Raw genomic sequence first — 24,067 nt, forward strand, 5'->3', positions numbered from 1 at the left:
AAACATTACAGGGAAAGTCGGTGAATTTTCGATTTATAATTCCGCCAGTATTCGCGCCGGGTGCTGAAGAACGCTGACGCAGAATATCAGTCAGATCGGACCAGAGCTGCGGATGTGTAGACGCCACAAACAGATGCAGCGTCTTATACATAAGACTGAATCACTGACCTGTGTTTTGGCGTCTTCCAGCATGGAGCCGGCGCCGTAATCGATCGATCTGTAAGAATCAGATGAGAAGTATAAACACACCAGGTGCCACTAATGGAAATATAAAAGCGTTATCTAATCCCTAAGGGGCCGTCCCACAACTGACCGCAGGTTAGGGGATAAACGTCTCATGGGGGGTCTCACCACTGAACCCCACTGATCCCAAGAGCGCTGCTCCCGAGGGATCGCTACAGCCCCCGCCGTGAGGAGGAGACTGAACGGTGCAGTGGGCGCCCATATATACGGCGTGGCCACATTCACTTCAAAGGGGTTGTCGGAAATAGCTGACTACAAGCGCGTGGCTATCCCTTGCGGTCCCGAGGAGGGTGAATACACCGCGCCGTTCAGCCTCGTCACCACTGGGACTGCAGCAAGCACTGGGTTCTATTAGCCCTAAAGCCGGGGGGCATAATGGAGTCTAGAAGGACTCGTGCGGCCCCTCTGGTGCCAGATCCGCCACGTCCGGTTTTAGGGCTCCTTCATGCTGACATATTTGCGCAGCGTGCTACAAGCGTTATATAATGGGCGGTTCCCCAGTGGTTTTTAGCGGGTCAGACAGGCGGGTATTTCCTGCAGCGTTCAGCCGCGTGATAAAACACCGCTTGTAGTATTGTGCGTATCACACACCCATTGTGGACAACGGCGCTGCGGACATACGCACGAAACCCGCGCAATACGGATTTCTGCCAGAAATTAATGACCTTTGTACAGAAAAATACACTGTGCGCCAAAGACAGAAAGGGGCGATATATACGTAGAACAGGCATTTATAGGTTGACGAATACGCTGCGTATCCACGGACGTGAAGACGCTTACGCCCGTGTGAACGAGCGCTGAGGCTGGATCGGGGGCGCTGGCTGGTGAGCCCCTTTTACCTCAGCTGGTGTATTTTGGGATGAAGGTGGAGAACGGTTTGCACCGCGTCCTCCATTGTTGCGCCCATTGGATGGCAGTCTGACCACGGCTTCAGTCTACGGCTGCCTACCGTCCGCTACCACAGAACGACCTGTTTGCTGTGGATATACAGGGGTCATTCAGCCCCCACACACCTGCAGGACTTTATGGTGCATTTTGGTGAGGCCTAAAATCCCCTCATGACAGTCAGTTTGTGGAGGAGGTGATTCTACGTGATATGATAAGGTTACTGTTGTGTTTTCAGCCTCTGGACACGTGTCAGCCAGCACATCCATCTGGGAGGAGGCGGCCTGTCATGACACAAGATGGCTGCCCCTCCTCCCCAGTCACAGCCACAGCCCGCCCTTTTTACCACACGACAACAACCACCGCCTCTTTCCCGCCCATACCGGCCTCTGGCAGCTGATTGGTGGACGCCCGCGCACGCCTTACAGATTTGACCAATCGCGTTAGCCTCCGCCCCAGCACGTGACGCTGTTACTGGGCAGACGAGCCTGAGGGAGGTTAGAGAAAAAAAAGATCAAAACAAAAACAGAGTTGGGGAGAATCTGCGGCGGAGGAGGTGAGTGCGGCGGCGGGGGGACGGAGGACGGGGCCACGGGGCCCTCACCCCAGCACTGGGGGGCCACAGGGCCCTCACCCCAACACTGGGGGGCCCGGCAGGTACCTCACGGCGGCCCCGGCGCTGTCATGTACATGGAGGGGGTGTGTCGCCTCCAGCAGCTGCTGCTGCCGCCACGCTTCTATGTCTGTATGTAACTGCAAGGTGCAGCCAGTAGTGTGACCACAAGTCCCAGCATGTCCTGCCTGTCACTGCAGCAGTGAAGTCACATGACTGGATTAACCCCGCGGTGACCGTACAGTGGGAGGGTTCCCATCCGCGCCCGTCCCCCGCGGTCCGCCCGCTGCGTTCCTAGCGGTAACACTGGGGTCGGTGCAGTCAGCCGCGCTGTTGTGTTAGCGCTTACTGCGGCCGTATATTGTCCGCCGCTCGGGGCGGTCCCGCTGTAAGAAGTGGCGCGGTGTTTAGATTATGCGCCTCGCCTTGTTTGTCACGACTGCGGATACGTGTTTAGCGGATCGGTCTTCTCTATGGAAACGCCTCCTGTAAATGCGCCGACCGTTCGCCTCCGTTTTTACGCTTTAGTCGTGTGCGCCGTTCTGCGCTTACGGTTTATAACACGCGGTCTGAACGCCCCCGGCTAAAGAAAACCGTTAATTGGAGACGGTTTATTACAACTAGCGTAAGTGGAAACGGGTCGTTCAGATTTCTGCTCCTGAGTCACAAGGGGCTTTGGAAAAATGTTAAATTGCGCCCGGACTGGTTGCTATCGGCAACGGCTCCACGTCTCCTCTGCACCCGCTGCGCCCCGGGACCCCCGTCAGTTTTGCACAACTTTCCCCCCTGTTGAGGGATGTGGGGCATTGTGCGACCAATAAAGCCGTCCTCCTGCGGGTGCCCGCTCTGTAGGTTGAGTAGTGGAGCTTGTGGCGCCCCCTGCAGTCTACGTCGGCCATGTGATATTATAAACCGCCTCCTAATCCCCTTTTTAAGGTGTTTTCCCGGAATAAAGAGAAATTCCAGATGACAAATAACTGTAAGCTAAGGAGAAGCTTCTGCAGGTCCTACATGTGGCCCCCGTGGTCAGGGGGCCCCAAGTGAAATAGCACCCTTACCTTTGGGTCCAAATCTTTGTCAAAATCTGTATGGAAATTTGCAAGCCTCGTCAAAACTTCCCGGGTTAATGCGCCAATTTTATACACAAGCAGCGGGTCAGTAGGACTCTAACCCCTGAGGACACCCCTATTTGGGGCACAGGGCCGTAACGGATTTTGGGGGATTTTCATCCCCACTTTTTTTATTTGCCCATCGCCGCGGCCGTGTGAGGGCTTGTTTTTTGTGTGGCGAACTGTAGTTTTTATTGGTATCTTTTTTGCGTAAATATAACATATTGTAGAACTTTTATGAATTTTTTTGGATAGCGGGGAGAGAGAAAACGCCTCAATTCTGCCATCGTGTATATTTATTTTTAACAGCGTTAATGATGCAGCATAAATGACATAAAAAATGTTTTTTTACGTGTCGGTACGATTAAAACCATACGAAAATTCCCTTTTTCTTATTTATTTATTTTTTTAAAGTTTTTCTACTTTTCCTCAATAAAAACCCTTTTTTGGAAGTTTAATTTTTTTTCTCTACATCACTGAATTCAAAGCCCCATAACTTTTTTTTTTTTTTTATTGTTTCATAGACAAAGCTGTGTGAACTTGTTTTTTGGCATGATGAGCTTTAGTTTTTATTGATACCATTTTGGGGTACATACGGCTTTTCGATCACTTCTATTGTTTTTTAATTTTTTTTTGAGGCATAATGAAAAAAAAAAGCATTTTGCCTCAGTTTTATTTTATTTTTTACGCTTTTTGCCGTGCAGGATGGACAGTGTGGTCAATTTATTGTACAAGTCGTTACAGATGGGGTGATGCAAAGTATGTGGGATTTTATTTTTTCATATTTATTTTTTTTTTATATATAGCAATAGGGGAAAATGCAAGAAAAATGTTTTTGTTTGTTTTTTTGGGTTATTTATTTTTTTAAGACTATCTTCATAGATCGCGGCATGTAGGTAGTTAAAAGCGTAGATCAATGTTCTCATTGATCTCCGGTGTTGTAGCCAGCTCCCGATGTGGGATGGCGTGGGCTCCGCTTCTGATCTCGCGCCATCCACATGATGTAAGGATATGTCTAGAGATGAGCGAGCATTGCCCTTAACGAGTACCTGCCCGCTCAAGAGACAAGGTTCGGGTGCTGATGCGGTAAGTAGCGGCGGGGGGGGGGGGGAGAGATCTCCCCTCCGCTCTCCCTCGCCGCTCCCCGCCGGTACCCGAACCTTTTCTCTCGAGCGGGCAGGTACTCGCTAAGGGCAATGCTCGCTCATCACTAGTTATGTCCTGTTGTGTTAAGTTCCACGCTATCATGATATAGCCTTCCGTTCTGTGGCATTAAGGGGTTAAAGGGAACCTGTCAGCACATTTGAGCCCCATAAACTATGTGATGGGGCTCAAAGGTGATGGTATGGGGAGTCCTATGTCAGCAGCTGGACTCTGCGTTCGCACCTCCCATTCATCTCTATGGCCGATGTATGCGCAGAAAGAGTTAAGGTGCTGGTGCGGTGGAACGGGGGGAGTATGAAGCAACTGCCCGTTACATCACCATAAGGTAGTTTATGGGGCTCAAATGGGATGACCGGTTCCTTTATAACCCCCCCCCCCACCCTACGTGAACGTACCGTAATCCGCTGTGCCATGCCTATAAGGGAATTTGAAAAGCTGTAAAAGTCTCCCCTGTTAGGCCGGATTCACGACAATGGCTTCGTTCACATGTACGTATTTGGTGGGTGCAATTCAGTTGCGAAAAAAAAAATATGCATCATGCTGTATTGCGCATTTATGCAGGTAACGAACACGTCTTGTACTCCCTAAACTAATTGGTAATTTCAATGGCTGAGAGCAACAGAGCGTGCAAAAAGTGCAGTGAGATCCGCCGATGCGTGTGCAAATACGTAACACCTATTCCAAACATGTGCCAAATACTGTATGCTCGTGTGAATCCGCTCTCTGAGCTGTTTTCACGAATGTCCGGCGATTTGGAGAGAGTGTAAACCCAGCCTGCTGGATGGATGCGTTGCATCTGCGACACCTCTGGTGCGTCACAGGCCATAATGGGTCACCGCGCCAAACTTGTCCGATGGAAAAGCCGCAGGAAGCATTTGTCTGATCTGGTGCAACCATGTCTGAGGGAAACTATGTGAACCCACCCATGGGGTAACCGTCACCGCTTTCTGTACTTCTAGGTTCGTATCCACTGACAAGCCGAGAGGTAAACCTCTGTAATTTCATGTTAAATCCTAGTAAATGCAAGCGGCTCATATTGGCACCTTGTGGTTCTATTATGGAAGTCATGTGCTGTCAGTATGGCGGTATTATGAATGCAATGCAGTTGACGGGTTTGTGTTAATTGGAGATTACGCTGAGTATTCGGAGCGTGAGAGCGGCGACCGCTGGGCTGGTTTCTGTACTACCCCCTAGGTGGTGGTCATATCTGTGCGGCAGGTTTCGTTCGGGGCCTCCGACGCTGATCCGTCTAAAAGTCCAGGACAAAATGGGGCCACATGCTCCTCTGTTGGATTGGGGAAAATGCTGGACCAAATAGAAGCTGGACGGACCCCGTTACGGTCAGTGGGGTCAATCTGAGCTGTCCAGTTTCTCCATAAGCGGATCACAGTTTGCATTTTTCTGTACAGAACCATCGCACAAATGTGACCGGGTGTTAGCTGCCCGCTGATCCCCGCGTACCGAGCTCTGCAGACTCCCGGTTGGTTGGCCAAGAGGGATCCCACCACCAGCTCCATGATGCTCATGACTATATAATATCTCTCTGCTGACAGGGATGTACTCATTGCCATACACAATGCGTCTCCTTGGGGCTCGGTTCACATGCTGCAGTTTTATTTATTTATTTATTTTTGCTGCTTAGGCAGAACGGAACAATCAGATCTCCGTTTCAGCAATTTTCCGTTCATTTTTGGCATTTGTGTTGGAGAAATATTGTATTTGACAGGATATGCCATAAAAGATGGGTAGGCGCCACGTCTGTCTCAGGAAGCAAACCTGAGCACCTCCGAACAAGGACAGAAGTACGGCAACAGCTGTTACTTCCTATACAAGGATTGGGAGTCGGGGAAACTGTGTAGCACGGTGAGCCGCACCGTTTCCACTGAGCTACTCTGTTTCCCGACATTGCATCTGCTTCTAGAGTGTAGTGTAACCCGCTTTGCTGATTGTGTAGTCCCGGCGGCGGCGTACAGAGCGGTACGTTCATCCCAGCCCCCATGTATCCCCGCTGGATACTCGGCCTCATCCTGTATTGCTATAGGAATTCTTAGCAACCGATCGCTCTCCAAATCACATTTTACCCGCCTTTCAGGTAGTTTGCGGTGCCTTTAGTAGGAGTTGTGCTCCCTGTATGTATCTAATGTGTTTACAAGTTTCCATCTTTATTCCTATTTGTACATTTCGGATGGATCATGATGACTGGCTGCTATAAGAGCAGACAAAGTAACACTAGAACAATCAGAAACGACGGTGACTTGTACCGCTGAACAGACGCTGCATCGAGTTCTGGGAGAAATTTTGCACAAAATGTGTTTTAAAACCAGCGGTGCAACCAGGATGTGTGACTCCGTCCTCCCCGCCGCGTGATCCCTGGGACTTGCTTCAGGCTCTGCCCTGTCCTTGTTCTGTTCCTCCCTGTAATCATCTTCTAATGTGAAGGCTTGCGTTGTGCCCGGGGCTTCTACACCTCCGTGTTCCCACACATGTGCTGCATCGCTCTCTGGAAAGCTGCCCACGTGTCACTAGGCCGCGGCCATGCTCTTCATAGTAGCTGAGCCAGGAGAAAACCATGTCCTCCAGTGATGTATAGTGCTCCGCAGGCTCCTCGCACCTTCTGTACCTGCATTGTGTGTACAGTAGATAGCTTACCATTCATTGATGAGGAAGTAACCCTTTCTATGCCAGAACAAAGGGGCTCCGACACTACAAGAGTGCGGCTCTACCATGGCCAATGGAATCCAAGGATTTACACTTGGAAGAAAATGTCAGTCAGAATTGCCGATAGTTTTAATTTTTGAATAATTAAAAAAAAAAAGGTGGTCTGTTTCTATGGCAACGGGCAGTAAATAACCAGCGGCCAGAGGAATCAATAGTTGCAGTATCTGGAGAACGGAACATTTTGGAAATAAACATTTCATGGGTGCATTATGTTGTGATTTTATTTTTTTTTAATTATTTTTATTTTACATTTTTAAAAATTTTTTTTTTTTTAGAACACATTGAAATATAATTCCGGAGATGCGAATACCCGTTTGTAGAGATCCTCTGCGTCCTGGGACCGTCCCCATAAACTACAATAATGACTACATGCTGATGAATGGAGAGGATTAGCCCTTTCTGCTATCTGCATGGATGCCGCAGGGGAGCAGGAATGACTATAAAAATACATATTTGATATGGCCACCCATTTCACTCTTCACTTTATTTGGTGGGGGGGTTCAAGGGGACTGATTCTTCCCTTTTTGGCAGATGGTTAAAAAGTTCTGTTCTCTCGTGTTGTTTGTTCCTTCAAAGTGGTTTCCCAGCATATATATCATTGGTGGCAGCAGAGGGAATAATGGTAATAATAAATATATATATTCCCCGTCAAATGCCTGTTCACCCACGTGCCCGCGGCAGCCAATGACCGCTCCTGAAATGGGACGCCATTAGTGCGATCTTCTTAACAGATCTGGGCCTCTCCATTACGAGCCCATGTGACATTTATGGGTTAGGTGGTGGCACAGTAACGTATTGCATTAGTATTTGGGGCGGGTTGGGGCTTAAATGTTAGGGCGTGGGAAGCCCTTTAAGAGCCTTTTTATATGGTCCAATTATTAGGTACGAGATTCAGCAGTACGTTTTTGTCCAATCATTGGACCATGAAATGATCAGCTGAGAGCGAACGTTTGTTGATTGTCTGATCTATGCGAACATAGAAAGGCTCTCTGGTTACAAATCTCCCTGTGTAAACAGGCAGTTCTGCGACTGATCAGTGCAAGCTGTACGGGGATGCATGATTGTCCGTGTCAGCCTGCTCGCCTCCATTCACCTTAAACAGGCCATCTGTAGATGAACGATGCAACGGCAGACCAGCAATGATTTCTAGGCCTCCATGAAAGATTCAGTAATGATTAATTGCTGTTCGTTCTTTCAGTGCACAATTATTGCCCGATCTAAGGAGGGATGTGCACGGTAAGCGTGCCATGTAAAAAGTGTGAACCTTTAAAGGGATTTTCGCACAATGGACATTTATGATAAATGTCTGATTGCTTAGGGTTCCCCCTCAGACACAGAAATGGGGGGGTTCCCCCAAGTCTGCAATTCCTCCTTGCTGCATGACCACGATGAGAAGAACTCTGAATTCAGCGACGGTGAAGCATACGCAGTACTTCCACATTTAGTCCATCGATTGCTGGAGGCAGCAGGGTTCGGTGCTCCGACTTCTCCGTTAGCCCCAAATTGATTTGATCAGCACTAATTTTGCAGCAGCTGAAATTTATCTGGGCTATTATGACCTTGCTGGCGCCAAACATGTAGCAGCCGGCATCCCCTCTCCGTACTGTTTTATAAACGAACATGGCAGCCCGCTCTGCTGATTACAAAGAAGGGATGACAGACACATTTATTTCTGTAGTAAGACTCTGGTTATTTCATGTATGTTGTACAGCCGAGGCGACTACAGTCAACGATACATAATAATGTCAAAAAGTGGCTTAACGGGTTGTTAAATTTTAATTCCCTGCTGACAGTATGGACTGTATATCTTGTGGGCTCGGGGACGCTAATCCTGCAGTAAAGCCGCGATGTGCCCTGTGAAACGATGACACAAGGCTGCCGGCTCGCTAATTAGTTTACTTGCTTCTTATTTCTTGGAAACCAGTATCTTGGTGCGATGCCTGGCGCTGAGTTTACATGGGACGGTCTGCGACTTCGTTAAACAGATGTCCAGATGTTTAATCAGCAGAATGATGGTCTGAGATTTAGTATATGTGCATGCAGAGAGTCGCACATATATCATTATGCTTCAAGTAGAAAAGCCCTCCTGGACTTGCCGCAGGTGTATCTGGGCCCTCACTTGACACAGCGGGCCCCCTCCCCTCACCGACATTGGCTCGGTAGTGCTTAGTGGGCTTTGGGCTGGGACAATGGGCGCAATAGTTGAGTTTAAGAGAAAAGTGGTAATGGAAGAGGTGCAAAAATCAAGAGTTATAAAAAGTATTCACCAGCAGAAAGAGGTATTTTTAGTACATGTCTAAATGAAGTGAATATTAGACTTTTCTGACTAAGGAAGGATGTTCACAGTATAGGTGCAGACGTTCTGGAGATATGAGAGGTTTTGATAAAGAAGAAAAAATACGAGAACGTTATGGAGGGAGTGTCATTCAAAGGACGTCATAACCCTCTGATTTTTGGTGGGGCCAGCTGACCATCTAACGGGTATTCTAGATGTTCAGCTGATTATCTTTTTGAAAAATGTCGAGGGTAAAAATGGATCATGCATGTTTACAGTGGCTTATTTTCCACTTCCTTTTGAGAATGCATGTGCATTTGACCAAACCCAGTATGCAAATGCATGGAGCGATCGAGGAGCATTCGGCCAACAGTTATTAAAGGTGTGAGACCCCCTTTCTAAAGAGTTAAGTGAAGACATGTAAGAGGTTGCAGGATAGCTGGGAAGTTGAAAACCAGAAGTCCCCCAATCACTGCCACAGTTCTTGCGATTATGATGTACAGATCAGATTTCTACTTTTTGCATTCTTTTCCTTTTTTAATCTGATCATTTCTTTTTCTTTTATCCAGGGTCATCTGCTGTTGCTGAGGTTAGAATAAGTAACAATGGAAGTAGAGAACCCAAGTGAAATAAATGCTAATCTAGTAGGTAAGTGTTTCCCAGTAAGACTCTCCAAGTGCTCGTGAATGCTCTACTTATGATTGGGTAAGATGATTGGGTTGTTCAGTAAACCCGCTTAAAATAATGTAGAGTCCCAATTGGCAGGTCTCATGTATTATGACTAGTTTATTGTAGAGTGCACAGGATGCACATCAACTTCATAGTACAGAATTGGGCACATTTAGTATTTTAGGCTGCCTGTCCACGGGCGATTCTTCACTGCGTTTCCCGCTGCTCTCCCCTGCTCCCTGGCTACGCCCGTGAACAGGAGCCCTTACACGCCAGTTTTAGATAAGTCATACCACAGTAAGATGCACCAAATGTTATAAGAGGCGTAAGCCTGTCACATCTTGGGCTACCCTTGCCCCACCTTCTAAAATCTATCGCAGGTAGAATCATTTGACTGTTTTTGTATGAAGCTAATGAATTTGACGAGCCATGAATGGCCGTGCTGCTCCCTGCTAGCCATGTCTGTTTTTTTGTTTTTTTTACAAACGTGGCAAAAGGAGCAGAAAATGGATAAAAATAGACATTTTTTTTCTTTTTTACATCAGACTCGTAACAAACTGTTTTTATAAATTCTCCTCTATGTTCTTGAATGCGGTCCCTGTGAGTGAATATCAGTGTAAGCGACTTCAAGACTTGAAATGCATATATGCATCTCAAAGTACGCTTTATTTGACCATTGTGGTGCTTATAGCTGTGACCTTTACGACTAATTGAGACAAATAGCATACTGTGCTACTCCTTTTTTTTACTTTTCTCTCTATGTGATACAAGGCTTGACATTTTTCTTAGGCCCCATTCACACTTTTGCTAGGCTCCAGTGTCAGTTCCATTGTTGGGTTCTGTTCCTAGAATCAAACAACAAAAATTACAGAACTGACCCACAGACCCTATTGACTATACTGGGGTCCATTCAGCTTCCAGCCCAGGCAAAATTTTCCCTGACAAAATAGCATATCATGCTGTGCTATCTCGCCTGCAATTTCATACCGGATGCTCTGAACAGAGTATCTGACGTAAATGTGAGTGGGGCGTTAGTGGATGTCTAGAAATATGTAACAAAGTTAAAAAAAACAAAAAAACTTTTATGCATTAGTCATGAAAACTGATTATGGAGTAAACACTGTTAAAGGGGCTCTCAAGGAGTAGATAAACATGATTCCCCCCCCCCCCCCCCCCCAAAAAAAAAAACGGCACCACGCCTGTCCATGGCTTGTATCTGGTATTGCAACTATTCTCCATTGAAGTGAATGAAGCTGTGTGCAGTATTGCAGCTCAACCTTTTGGATAGAGCTGTTTCTGGAAGAAAACTGCAGTGTATTTTTAATCTCGGACAATCCCCAGACTATTGATGTGGATTTTAAATCCACAGAATATGGAGCATTTTTGTCTGTGAATTTTATACGTTCCATGTGAACGTACCCTTAAAGGGATTTTGTTGAACTGAAAAATTGATGGCCTTTTCTTAGAGTAGGGCATAATTATCACATCAGTGGGGATCTGACTTTTGGCACTTTTTCCAATCAGTAGAATGAAGTGGCCTTGGCACTGAATTAGCCATACAGTTTGCACTTTGGTGAGTAAGTTGACAACTGGCGTCCCCTTCATTGTTTCCCAGACTGAGCACTGTACTTTTAGTAGCTGCTTGGTATTATAGCTCAGAGCAGAATGTGACTGAGCTAGAGTGCCTGGAAACAATAAAGTAGACCCCCTGATGTTTTCCTCATTGGACGCTGTCCCTTCACCTGAATGGTGTGGGTGCCAAGAGTTGTAGGTCTTTTGTTCTGTTTTGATCTAATACTGATAGATCCCTTTGGCTTGATAATGGCTCTGTCAATAAACAACGTTTTTATGACCCTTTAATGGGAACAGAAACCTGCTGGAACAGAACCATGACATCAGCATGCCTGTGGCTGCTTTACCGTTAGTCTGTATTGCAGTTCCTTATCTGTCTCCTTCGTTATTTTCCCCCTCCTCTGATGTGGTTTAGAACAGTCAAGTCGATCATATTGCACAACGCCTTCAGTTTGTTATTTAGATGAGACTTTGTATAATTTTTATGATGATTCTAATCTGAGCGCAGAATGTGAGCGGTCACCGTATCACTAACTTGTGTTCTGCCTATGATAATTTTTTGCTGAGTAGATCTTGGAAAACACAGCAGCAGTGATGCACATGGGGTGGGGGCATTTATGCATGAGGAAAAAATACAGAAATATTGCTGCAGATTAAACTGTCAAATCTACGTTGGAAAAATCCTACGTGGCACCGAAAGTAACCATGCTTGTGTGAACAAAGCCTAATACCCCGTAATATTACAGCCCTCAACATATTACAGATTTTTTAAATGTATGATTACTCGAATAATCTGGTGGTTTATCCAATTAAAGCTTATATGGTAGTATTAAATGTATTATTGTGATTGTTCCCAGCAAGAGAAGCCACGTAATCTTGTAGATATGATACCTTTTAATGCCTAACAAAAATACATGATGTTAAAGCGAGCTTTCAGACCAACGCAGGGTTCTTCTTCAGGCTTAAATGAAATGGATCCGAAGAGGCATGAATATTTATACACACTTATGACAAGGCACAGACATGGATATAATTGGTTTGCACTTAAAGGAATGTAGCAACAGATGGTTTTGTTTACCGTCTAGGTACTCTCCCTAAGGAGAAAAGAAAGTATTTCTGACCCCTGTCCCTGGCCTCTCACTAGCAAAGCGAGACTCCTACTGTACACTGATGAAGGGCAAATACCCTGACGTTGCTTTTAATTCCCAGTCATTGTTACAAGGCTTGTATAAAGAGTATAACTTTGGCTTGAAGGAATGCTGCCTTCCAATAGGTGGCACTGTGGAAGTATTATTCCATCTCCCTTATTTGCATATTACCCAGAGGAGCATGAATTGCCTTGTCTCCTCACTCACTAGCTAGGTGCTCTCCCTAAAGAGAAAAGATAGCATTTGTAACTAGACATTAAAAAGGAGTCAAAGTTTTATGGTCCCTGAATTACTTTGGGGGACGTCGCCAGGCCAGGAATACTGCAACATAAACACAAACCTTTTTTAACTGTTGCAGTATTCCTGGCCTGGCGACACCCCCAACAGTAATTCGGGGACCATAAAACTTTCACTCCTGTATCAGTGTCTAGTTAAAAATGTTTGTTGCTGTATTCCTTTAAGTGCAAACCAATCACATCCATGTCTATGCCTTGTTATAAGTGTGTATAAATATTCATGCCTCTTTGGACTTATTTCATTTAAGCCCAAAGAAGAACCCTGCGTTAGTCCGAAAGCTTGCTATAACATGTATTTTTGTTAGCCATTTAAAGGTATCATATGTACAAGATTACTTGGTTTCTCTGGCTGGGAACAATTACATTTAAAGCTCGGGTCACACGGTCGTATTTCTGGCAGAATATTGAGCAGCGCAAAAACGCAAGATTTCTGCCAGGAATGTGCAGTTGCGGCCAAGCCGTGGGTTTTGGAATGGCTTGGACGCATGCTTTTCCGTTGTGGCTGGCACTCCCATAGAGAGCATCGCGGCCGAAACGAGAAAAAAGAAAAAATAGACATGCAGCGGTTGGGGAATCCACTCCTCGATGGCTTTGCTGCAACGGATTTGACATCCCGCGTGAACGAGTTTTTTTATTTCTTTTTACAAATCTTGTCCACGTGGCTGGCTAATCCCGGGTTATCGGACGCAGGTGGATTTGCCACAGCGAAATTCCGCACAGAATTTCCACGGCAAATTCGCCCTGTGTGAACCCAGCCTTCCTCTACTGGCCAACACTGTACCAAACCATTGAATGTATTATTAAAATGACTGGTGGTGCTCTCCATGGACCTGTTTGTGTATATAAAAGTATGTTTTGTTTTTTTTTTGTGTACCCCAGATAATGACTCGCTGTTTTATGGGAACGTAGAACAGAGCGGAGCAGAGCAAAAACAGAATGAACTGAATGGAAACTTTTCCGCATCTACAGTAAATGAGGCAAGACTTCATGCCAAAGCCAAAAGAAGACTGCGCAAACATTCTTCACGGGACTCTGGAAGGGGAGACTCCGTTAGTGATAATGGTGAAAACGGTCGAGTGTTACAACCCACCAGTCCGAAAACTAAGCTTATGGATAGAAAATCCAGGACTGGGAAAGGACGCGGACTTCCAAAGAAAGGTCTGTTCAGCAATGATGTTTGGGCCTAATGGGTGTGTAATTCTTACATCTAGGACATGTATCGGAAGTAAATCACACATTTAAAGGGTTTTTTCCAGTTATTAAAAATTGATGAGCTATCCACAGGTCACTGATGTCAATAGAAATGAAAATAGAGGGGAAATTTACTAAGACCAATGTTTTATACACTGGCCTAAGTAGACAGTGTTGCTGAAGTGAGTGTATTAAGAGATGATAGCCTCTTTTTATAGTTGCAGAGCATGAATGGCCTGAAGATGCATAGATCTGAAAATTACTGCTACAAGCTGGCGTGGATTTTTGAATACAATTTGCGCCACTTTCTGGCATAAATTATAGAAATTCTGATAGTTTGTAGGATGCCACACCCCCTTTTCACCCCTTTTGAAAGGGGTGAGAAAAGTGAAGCATTGCCAATTATGAAGCAAATATGGTGTATGTCAAAATTTTCAAGCTTTATACTCCAAGAAAACGGCATAAAGAGTTTGGTAAATTTGCTGCAAGGTTTATTAAAGTTTTAGGAACTCTTATTTACAGAGACTAAAGTTTCTTTTCATTAAACCAAAAATTCCAGTTTTCGACAAGTGTGACTTTTCCCATAATGCATTGCTGCATACATTCTATGCGCATTACATACAGAATGTATGTCAACTGCAAAATGTTACATCTAAAAGTTGGATAAAGATGCTGCACTCTCCACGTTATAGTAGACCTCATCCATCCACTTGCTCATTTAGTAATGTTAAAAACCTGGACTATTTATTGCTTCAAGTTTATTGATTCTATCTTTAATATATAGTATTTATTGCAGTATAATTTTCCATACTTGATACGTTGTTTCTCTGCATGCTACACTGTACTATAAGAGCTTGCCCTAAGGGCTCATGCCCATGGCTATGACGGACTCTGCCTGCGGAATATCGCAGCGGAGTCCGGCACGGCGCCACCACAAGGACCCCATACTCACCTCCCCGATCCGCTGTGCGCGTCCTGCCTGACGCTCCGATGCGCAGTACAGCGCATGAGGCAGTGGACGGGGTCGCGTATTCACGCGATACTTCCGCGGTACTGACCGCGGAAGTATAGCATGACGGCCGGCTTCCATTGACTACGATGGAAGCCGGCCGCGCGTATTCCCGCGGAAAATGGGTCATGCCGTTGGTTATCTCATGTGGTGGAATTCCGCAGCGTGAACATTGCACTATTAAATTCAATAGAACCTAATAGCTGCGGTGTAACGCCACGGATTTCCGCCGTGTTTCACGCAGCGGAAATCCGGTGGTGGGCATTAGCCCTTAATGGAGACACTCCTGCTATATATCATGTCAGCATTTAGATGTAGAAATATTTAGCTGTGGAGCTAGAGAACACACGGTCCTGTTGTGTAAATGTTGCCATTCTTCTTTCTTAGGTGGAGCTGGTGGTAAGGGCGTGTGGGGAGCTCCTTGTCAAGTTTACGATGAAGAAGAAGTTGACGTCAAGGACCCAAATTATGATGAGGATCAAGTAGGTCTCTGTTTTCTCATCTATCCAGTTGTGGGCTGTGATCTGGCTTCCTGGTCCTTTAAATTAAAAATACAACACTAGGCTATTCATCTTTGTATGCTGGGAACACTGTTGAACATTAGTATGCTCCTGCGTTCTCCATTTTTCTGGCAGTAGTGCATGTGAGCTACTGCTCCATATAAAATCTGTGCAAGTCACAGAAACTACTGAGCAGCAGCGAAGCTCCTTAAGGGGGCCTTAACACTGGCATGAAAATCGTGCAAGATTTGTGTGTTGCGAGACGCACAAGTCGTGCACAGATATGAAATCCATTCCTTTGAATGGGTTCATTCACATACTGCGATTACATTATCACAGATTGTACATCTTGCCACGACCCCTTTAAGGCCATCATTATCGCTGCCTTGTAAAGATGAATACAGAAATATTAATGCTGCATCTTGAAATATTGCTGTATTCAGATGAATCCTGTTTTAACTATTAGACTTGTTGTAAATAGAAGGTTTTGCGTGGAGTTGTGTATATAAAGTGAACATGAATGTGTAATTGGTTATGTGAAAACTGCAGTCACAGGGATACATCTGTTGTCCTGGTTGATGGTCTCCTGATCACTGCACGTAACGCTGTTTTCGCACATTGCTGTGTACGTTGCTGATCCTGCTGCCAGGGACTGTGTTGAAGGGATTGAGCTTTGTATTATTTCATGTTTAATAGTTCAGCAGTCTGAGAGAAAAGGCAGATTTCTGTTTTGTTTTCACAGGCGCATTTGCTGACACTGCATTTTTTTTTCCCCTTGTGTGAATTTTTATAGGGCAACTGTGTTTACGAGACGACGGTCCTTCCTCTGGATGAAAAGTCATTTGAAAAGTCTATCACGCCAATTGTGCAAGAGTATTTTCAACACGGGGACACCAATGAAGTTGCAGTACGTTTTTTTTTTTTTCTACTTGATCATTGTTACAGTTACTGGCTTTCTTTGTATGACATTTGTTTCTTAGTCATATTCCCCATTAAACAGAAATCCTTGATGAATCCTGTTCTGTTGATCCAACAATTATGTTTGGCCAATAAAAGCTGGGTTATAGCCAGCACTTCCCCTATTAATTTTCCTAAGGGACAGCAGACTGCTCTTCAGGGTTTACATTTTCTCTGGGTTCTATGAACACTTTGTTTTCTGCACAAAAAAAAAACCTCATACTAAAATAGCAAAAACCCACCTTAAAATGTGGGGTTCTTTTTAACTTTTATTTTTTTTTTTTATTGTAGAGTTTGCATTTGTCTGATGTACGAATTGTTGCCTTAAGTGCATTTTAAACCCTTAGTGATAAATAATTTTAGCGTTAAGAGCCATTAAATCGTTTCACCTTTTGTGTTGCAGCAGTCATAACATTTATTTTTTCAGGTACATATAATGTAGTGTAAAAATTGTTATTACTTTTTTCACCGTTTGTTTTTTGTGATTTACTATGATGTTCACAGCGCGGTATAAATATTATTATGTTACGTTTATTATAGGGGTCATTATGATTGTGTTAAGACCAAATTTATAGAGGTTTTATTATGTTTTACCACTTTTGCATAATATAAACACTTTTTTTCAACGGAAGGGCTTTTTGCGTGGCACCACTTCTCATGACCAGCATTTTTTTTATGAAACCTACCCTGCTGGATAAATAATGTAATATTATATAGTATGGGTTATGTGCAGTCTTTTTTTTGTATTATTTTTTCAATATTTTTAAAGCCTTGTGTAAGGAGAATTATTTTTTTTTTGTCTGTAAAGAAATGTAGATCCTTCAGTGACTGACCACAGTATCTGTGGGGTAAAATGTGTAGAGAAGTGATTAGATGAGCAAGTCCTCATTATGTCACTCCTTTGACAATCAGAGAGCAAATATGCTCTTTGATTGATGGGAGATGATAACATGAACAAAAATTCACATGCTCCCCTCTTTTGGGACAGATGGAGAGACAGGGGAATCGCAGATCTTCTTTGCGCGAGGCTTTATGCACCGAGTGAACTGACCACTGTAAATTCATTAATCCAGACCTCCCTTCAAACGGCTGTAAATTCAGTTCTATAAGGGCTACCAACATGCCTTTCATGTAGAAGGGTAAGCAGAAAAGAGGGGGCAATCCTCTGTGTGCTGGGCAGAAATCAAGGCAAGCATTAATATTCTTTTTCCTCTACAATCCTCATCAGCCCCTCTGCACTATAGAGTGTCTTCCTTTTCTTTTTCTTTTTTTTTTTTTTTTTTTTCAAACCTTCTTTGGTGTCGCATTTTAAAGGCAAGAATCTTGGCTTTAAAATTATACCAAAATGATTTTGATAACCCTGATAGAACCGGAGTTACAGTTGATTAAAGTTGAACGAGCTCTGTTTATCCAAAACTGTAATGTCCTTTTCCCGAAGAATGAACAAAGCTCCCCCTAAACTGCTGGGGGGTTAATGGAAACCTGTCATCAACTTTCAGCATATTAACCCCTTAACGATCACCCGTACGTATTTTGACAGCAGCCGTTACGGGGCTTTATTCTACAGTGGGTTTTTTTTGTTTGTTGTTTTTTTTTACGGTACTACATTAAAAGCCCGGTGTTGGTGTCATGTGCCATGGAAAGCAGGTGCTCTGCTGGTGGATGACAGCTGAACACTTTCTCTAACATTGGGGACTGAAGAAATCTCGGAATCCCAGTGTTTTTAACCCTTTACATGTTGCGACCAGTGGGACTGCGGCATGTAAAAGGCTGACAGAGAAGGGGGTTCACTCTACCACCTAAAAGACCTCCGACGTGATTGCGGGGTCCCGATGGGTTGCTACGGCAACCAGAGGCTTGAATATAGCTTCTGGGTCTGCCAGCTACAGTGGCCTGTAAGGTTCAGCCTCTAGCTGAGCTTCATAGGCTTTCTGATACACTACTATACTGAAGTATGGTAGTTTATTAGAAGAAGCATAAAAGATGCTGATAAAGTTCCCTAGTGGAACAAAAATAGAGTTAAAGTAAAAAAAAAATGTCAAAACACCTCCTTTCCCTCTTTATTATGTCAAAAAATAAACCTATGGCATCGCTATGTTCTTAATGAACCAGAGAAAAAACTTACAGTACATTATTTAACCCTCACAGTGCACGCAATGAAATAAAGTGCAAAAAAAAAAAACATTGCGAAAATAGCTAATTTGCTTTATTTCGCCTTACAAAAAATGTAATCGAAAGTGATCAAAAAGTCGCAAACAGGCTTTGTCACTGAAGGGTTTAACGAAGCCCAGCAACAGAAGGCTGGACTATAGTTGTTTCAACAACTTATGTAGTTATGGCTCCTAATAAACGCATAGCTTAAGAATTAGCGTTTTTTTTAAAACTTCCTGCACCACATGCAAATTATGCAGACCGATTCGGTGGGCAGACCAGACAGTCTCTGCTGGCTAGAGGGTTTTTCCTTTAACCCTCTTCTAACCGTTCCTATAAGTAGAACATCATTCAAGGATCGCAACAAATGTCTTGCATGCAATGCTTCATGAAACCTGGTTATGCAGGAAACTGCAGGCAGTCCCGTTCATTCAAGTGAACTATGGTGCAGTTCTCTGCACAGCTGTGTGGCTGCAGTACGATGTGAAGGGGTTGCAGTGCTGAATCAACATTGGGGCCCCTTCATGCTCAGGATGGGTTGGCGTCCAAGAGGTTGGATAAAGTGATAGCAGCATAGCTTAATGGTAAGCAATGAGTTTATGAATTAGCTGCAGAGAACATAGATCAATTTTGAATTACTTATATTAAAGCGCTCTCCTCTTACTGTTACTGCTAATAATTACTTGTTTTATAAATGCTTTGATATAGAGAATTATTGGCACCTGGCACTATGGTAAGAATAGCACATTTTATGTTTTTTGCATTATTTTACCATTAGTTGCTTTGCTGTGATTACCAGGCAGTCCTGATGGAAAGCTCTCCAAAAATTGTTTGAATTTAGGCAAGTTACGTGAACGAAAGGGAAGGAAAGGCGTCTTATCTCAAAGTGAACAATTCCTGGCGGGGTGTAGCCTTGCATTCCACAGAACTTTACTTTCTCTGGAATGATATGTGTTCTGTCTTTGCCAGTTGTTCTGTTCACATTCTGCATGACGGCGCACAAGCTTATTAAAGTGATCAGGAGTGGGAAATCCCACATATTTTGCAGTCCTGGTTGATCAGGTTACACAGCAAACATCTGAGCGGGTGATAGATATTCCACCCCCCCCCCCTCCCCAATTAGTATTTGTAAATGCCATTCTAGGCAATATATTACCCTTTGTTGGTTGATTTCAGGCTTTTTAGGCATCCTCTTTGCAATTCTTCATTAATGTGGTTTAACAATCTGGTGAAACATGGTGCAACAAGATAAATAAAGCCTATCGTATGATGTGAGTGCATTCAGAGGTAGTTACACCAATACAAGGTCCTGCATTGCTTCTGTATATGGCGGTCGCAGTCTGCCCTATATTGGACTGTAGTTCACATTCTACTTGGTTACTTAATGATTTAGGTTGTGTTCACACATTGCATTTTAAATTTCTCCACACCGTACTACAGCGCGATATTTTTTTCCCTCAAAGCAATTCTAAAGAAAGCCACAGTAAAAGTTGGTGTTTTAACTTCTTGAGAAGGCAGCCTTTTTTTTCTCCTTTTGTTGGTTTTGGTTTTGTAGGTGTGCAGACCTTCTCAGAATTTCTTATACACTATATGTGACCATCCTTGAAAAGCTATATTAGATTCCTTGCATCTTCAGCAGGGTGTAGCTGGGAATAAGTTGGCGCTATACAAATAAATATTATTATTATTGTATATAACTTTGTCCTGGTTAATGCACGTTCTTTGTATTTTATGGCATTTGCACAATTCTATAGAATAGTCTTAACATCTTGTGTAAATTTTTTTTTCATATTCTGCAGCCGTGAGAGCACACTTACTTTACAAGCACCACATATTTGAGATTTGCAATATAGCTGCACACTTTCATGTGCATTATCTGGGCACTTAATTACTCTGCAGCATGTTACAGTTTCCAATCACTTTTGCTTGCAGGAAATGCTAAAGGATTTAAACCTTGGAGAGATGAAGTCTGGTCTTCCCATGCTGGCCGTATCTATTGCACTGGAAGGGAAAGCCAGTCACCGAGAGCTGACATCAAAGCTGCTGCATGATCTGTGTGGGACTCTGTTGAGCACACGAGATGTCGAAATTTCTTTTGACAAACTGTTGGAAGAGTTGCCTGAACTCGTTCTGGATACACCGAGGGCGCCACAGGTTTGTGTGCACATTTCATGTTTTTCTGGAAATAATAATAATAAAGGGATCTTTCACATGCAATTTTCCACATGATGCAAGTTGTTCTTGGGATCTATTTTTCTTACAGATGATTCAAGGGGTTTTCAGTGTTATCTATTTAATATAGTTTTGGGTCCCCCATGCCGAAAACTATATAAAATAAATTTAGTTACCACAGTGTTGGACCACCTTTTCGGTGGGCCGGCACCATGTAGTATGATGGGTGACGTCACCCGGCCAGAAAGTCCAGTGATGTCCCATAAACCTGTCATGTGGGTTTCTAATGTAGAAGGTCCTAGCAGATGTACGGGATGTCATCAGTGACTTCCCTGTTGGGCCTTCTGTATGCTGTTCCAGAACCCCCATCGATAATGCATTGATCTAAAGATATGTTAAAGAGTACTTAATTATTTTTTTTTAAGTACAGAACAGATAATTCTAAGCATTTCTGCAATAGGTTTTATCAGCCTATTCTGTGCATTTTTCTTAGAAAAGCCCTCTTCTGCTATGCAGCTAGGTGAGAACGGGGCTGAGAAATCTGTCTTAACCCCTTGAGTGGCGGGTTTCCTACCACCCTGTCGTGCCCACCAGGGCAGGTTTTTTAAAATGGTCTAATCATTGAATTTCAACTAGTTTTGCAGTTGCGTCTCAAGAGCCATAACTTTTTCATTTTTCCATTGACATGGCCATATAAGGGCTTGTTTTTTGCGGGGCAAGTTGTGATTTTTTTAAACAGGGGGGAGGAAAAAAAGAAATGGGGAAAAAAGAAAAAAAGGGGCCATGTCATTAAGGGGTTAAATAATGTATTAACTTCCTTCTCTGTGTCATTATGACGCACGGATACCACATGTGTGATTGTATTTTTGATTTTTTACAAAGTAAAGGGAGACAAGTGTTTTTTTAATTTTTTTAATAATTTTTTGACTTTTTTTTTTTAATTTTTTTTTTTTTTTTGTCCCTTTAGGGGACTTCCACAGGGACCCATCAGGACCCCTGATCACATTCCAGGGGTCCGATGGTGACAGCCCTTTACATGCTGCAGTGACAGCCCTTTACATGCTGCAGTCACATAGACTGCAGCATGTAAAGGGTTAACACAGCAGAGATCGGAGGTTTTCTCTGATCTCTGCTGTAAGAGCTGGTACCTAGGTGTCCTCTCACAGCCAAGCACCAAGCTCTCCCTGTCACAGAGACCATCGGCTTGCTTCTGACAAGCCGATGGTCTCTATGGCAACCTGTAAACAAAGCAGGACATTGCCGACATGTCGGCAATATCTTCTGCTGGTTTTTCAAAGCCCTTGCTTTGTTCTCTGTGGGTCTGTGCAGGCAGAGCACACTGCCACAGCTTGTGGCATTGTGCTCTGCAGCTCCCATAGTGATACATAGCCCGGAAATCTTCCGGGGTATATCACTATGGGCAGTGGAGCTCGTCACGGAACTTTTCCGGGCGTGCCACTCAAGGGGTTAATCTAGCTATCTAACAGAAGAGGGTGCTCCATATGTGTCCCACCTGTTCTCTACATAACCGCTGCAGACACAACTGTTCTCTTCACATATGCCAGTTTATTAACATTATTTATGAACTTATTTTCGAGAGTCCTGTGTCCCACCACACCTCTCCCATTCAGCTAATATGTTGCTGTCCCCACTGCCGTAACTATATGGGATGCAGTTGCACCCAGGCCCAGGAGCTTAGGGGGCTTATAGGCCTCTCTTTTCCATATAGGGAGCCCAGTACTATGAATAAAGCATTATAGTTGGGGGCCTTGTTACAGGTTTTCATTGGGGCCCAGGAGCTTCAAGTTGCGCCTCTGGCTGTCCCCAGGTGCTGTGAAGGAAAGCCATTCTATTCTGTGGACAGCTTCTCTCCTCACAGCGCTCGCTACCCGCCGGAACCGATGCACTGACAGGAACTTGAGTGCATCAGTACACTACTGTATGTCACAATGCGTTGCCCTGAACTTCTGTTAGTGTATTGGGTCCGGCAGGGAGTGAGCGCTGTGAGACTTCCCTTGACGGCGCCCAGAGACAGCAGAATACTAAGTCAAGGGGAGAGGAGTAAAACACGTGGGGGAAGGCTGCTTGGCACAGGGGGCATAGAGGTCTCAAAACTAGTTCTATATAATAGAGACACTTGTTAATAAACTGGTATATGCGAACAATGGTGTCTGTGGCTGTTATGTAGAAAACAGGTGCAGACACATCTGGAGCGCCCTCTACTGTTATACAACTAGGTGAGGATGGATTTCTCAGCCCTGTCCTCATCCGACTGCATAGTAGAAGAGGGGTTTTGTAAGAAAAATGTACAGAATAGGCTAATAAAACCTATTGCAAAAATGCTTCAAATCGTCTATTCTGTACCTTAAAAGAAAAAAGTGCAGATGACCTTTAACCCCTTAAGAACTGCCTTTTTTTTTTTCCCTTCCCAATTTAAAGTCATTACTCTTATTTATCCATCGATGTAGTTGTCCGAACGCTTGTTTTATGTGGGACAAATTGTATTTTTTAATGGTAATGTTTAATGTTTAAATATTATGCTGTACTGAAAAACGTAAAAACATTTCAAAGTGGAGTGAAATGGAAAAAAAACCTCAATTCTGAGATCTTTGGGTGTTTTGTTTTATTGCGCACACTGCAGTAAAAATGACATGACTTTACTCTGTTTTAGTATGATTACAAAGATACCAATTTTTATATATATTTTTTTATTGTTTAGTACTTTTAAAAAAAACAATTTCCTGACTCAATCTTCTGATCGCCATAACTTTATTTTTCCATCAGCATAGCTGTGTCCGGGCTCATTTTTTGCAGGACGTCCTAACGTTCCTATTGGTAGCATTTTGGAGTACATACAACTATGCAGAGATCAGGGTTGCACATCAGAACAGCATGCTAGTCTGCCATCTCAGATCTCATTCAGTGATTGTTCCCAGCAAGAGAAAACACATAATGTTGTAGATATGATACCTCTTAATTACTTACAAAAATAGATGATGTTAGTGCGAGCTTCTGAATCGATGCAGGGTTCTTCTTCAAGCTTAAATGGAATGGGAGTACCCCAGGGTTGAAACTTTCTATATGCTTCCAAAACTACACAAAGCTGGCAACTAAGGGAAGCCAACCATTTCAGATGTGAGAACCCTCACTGAAAGAATCTCAGGATGGTTAGAAGGTGTTCTCAAACCACTGGTGTGAAGTACAACCAGCTACTTGCAAGAGACCACGGACCTACTGAACAAACTATCAACCATAGGTCCCCTCCGCCATGGCACCATCCTGGCCACGATGGATGTGGAATCCTTATATTCCAACATCCTGCATGAAGATGGTCTGACCGCCTGCCAGGAGCACCTTGAGGCTCACAAGATTCATCCTCACACACAATTATTTCT

At 43.9% G+C, this 24,067-nt stretch overlaps 1 protein-coding gene across 1 annotated transcript in view; it reads left to right on the plus strand.

The window, feature by feature from the left end:
• Positions 1–1,579: 1,579 nt before the first annotated feature.
• Positions 1,580–24,067, plus strand: part of PDCD4 (programmed cell death 4) — a 34,957-nt gene continuing 12,469 nt past the window's right edge. Inside the window, exons 1-6 of the mRNA XM_066601412.1 lie at positions 1,580–1,684; positions 9,577–9,655; positions 13,572–13,850; positions 15,280–15,374; positions 16,186–16,299; positions 20,433–20,654. Coding sequence (XP_066457509.1) covers positions 9,613–9,655; positions 13,572–13,850; positions 15,280–15,374; positions 16,186–16,299; positions 20,433–20,654 — 753 coding nt within the window. The 5' untranslated portion in view covers positions 1,580–1,684; positions 9,577–9,612. The remainder of the gene's footprint in view (positions 1,685–9,576; positions 9,656–13,571; positions 13,851–15,279; positions 15,375–16,185; positions 16,300–20,432; positions 20,655–24,067) is intronic.

Source organism: Eleutherodactylus coqui, chromosome 4, assembly GCF_035609145.1.
Source record: "Eleutherodactylus coqui strain aEleCoq1 chromosome 4, aEleCoq1.hap1, whole genome shotgun sequence".
Classification (NCBI taxonomy): Eukaryota; Metazoa; Chordata; class Amphibia; order Anura; family Eleutherodactylidae; genus Eleutherodactylus; species Eleutherodactylus coqui.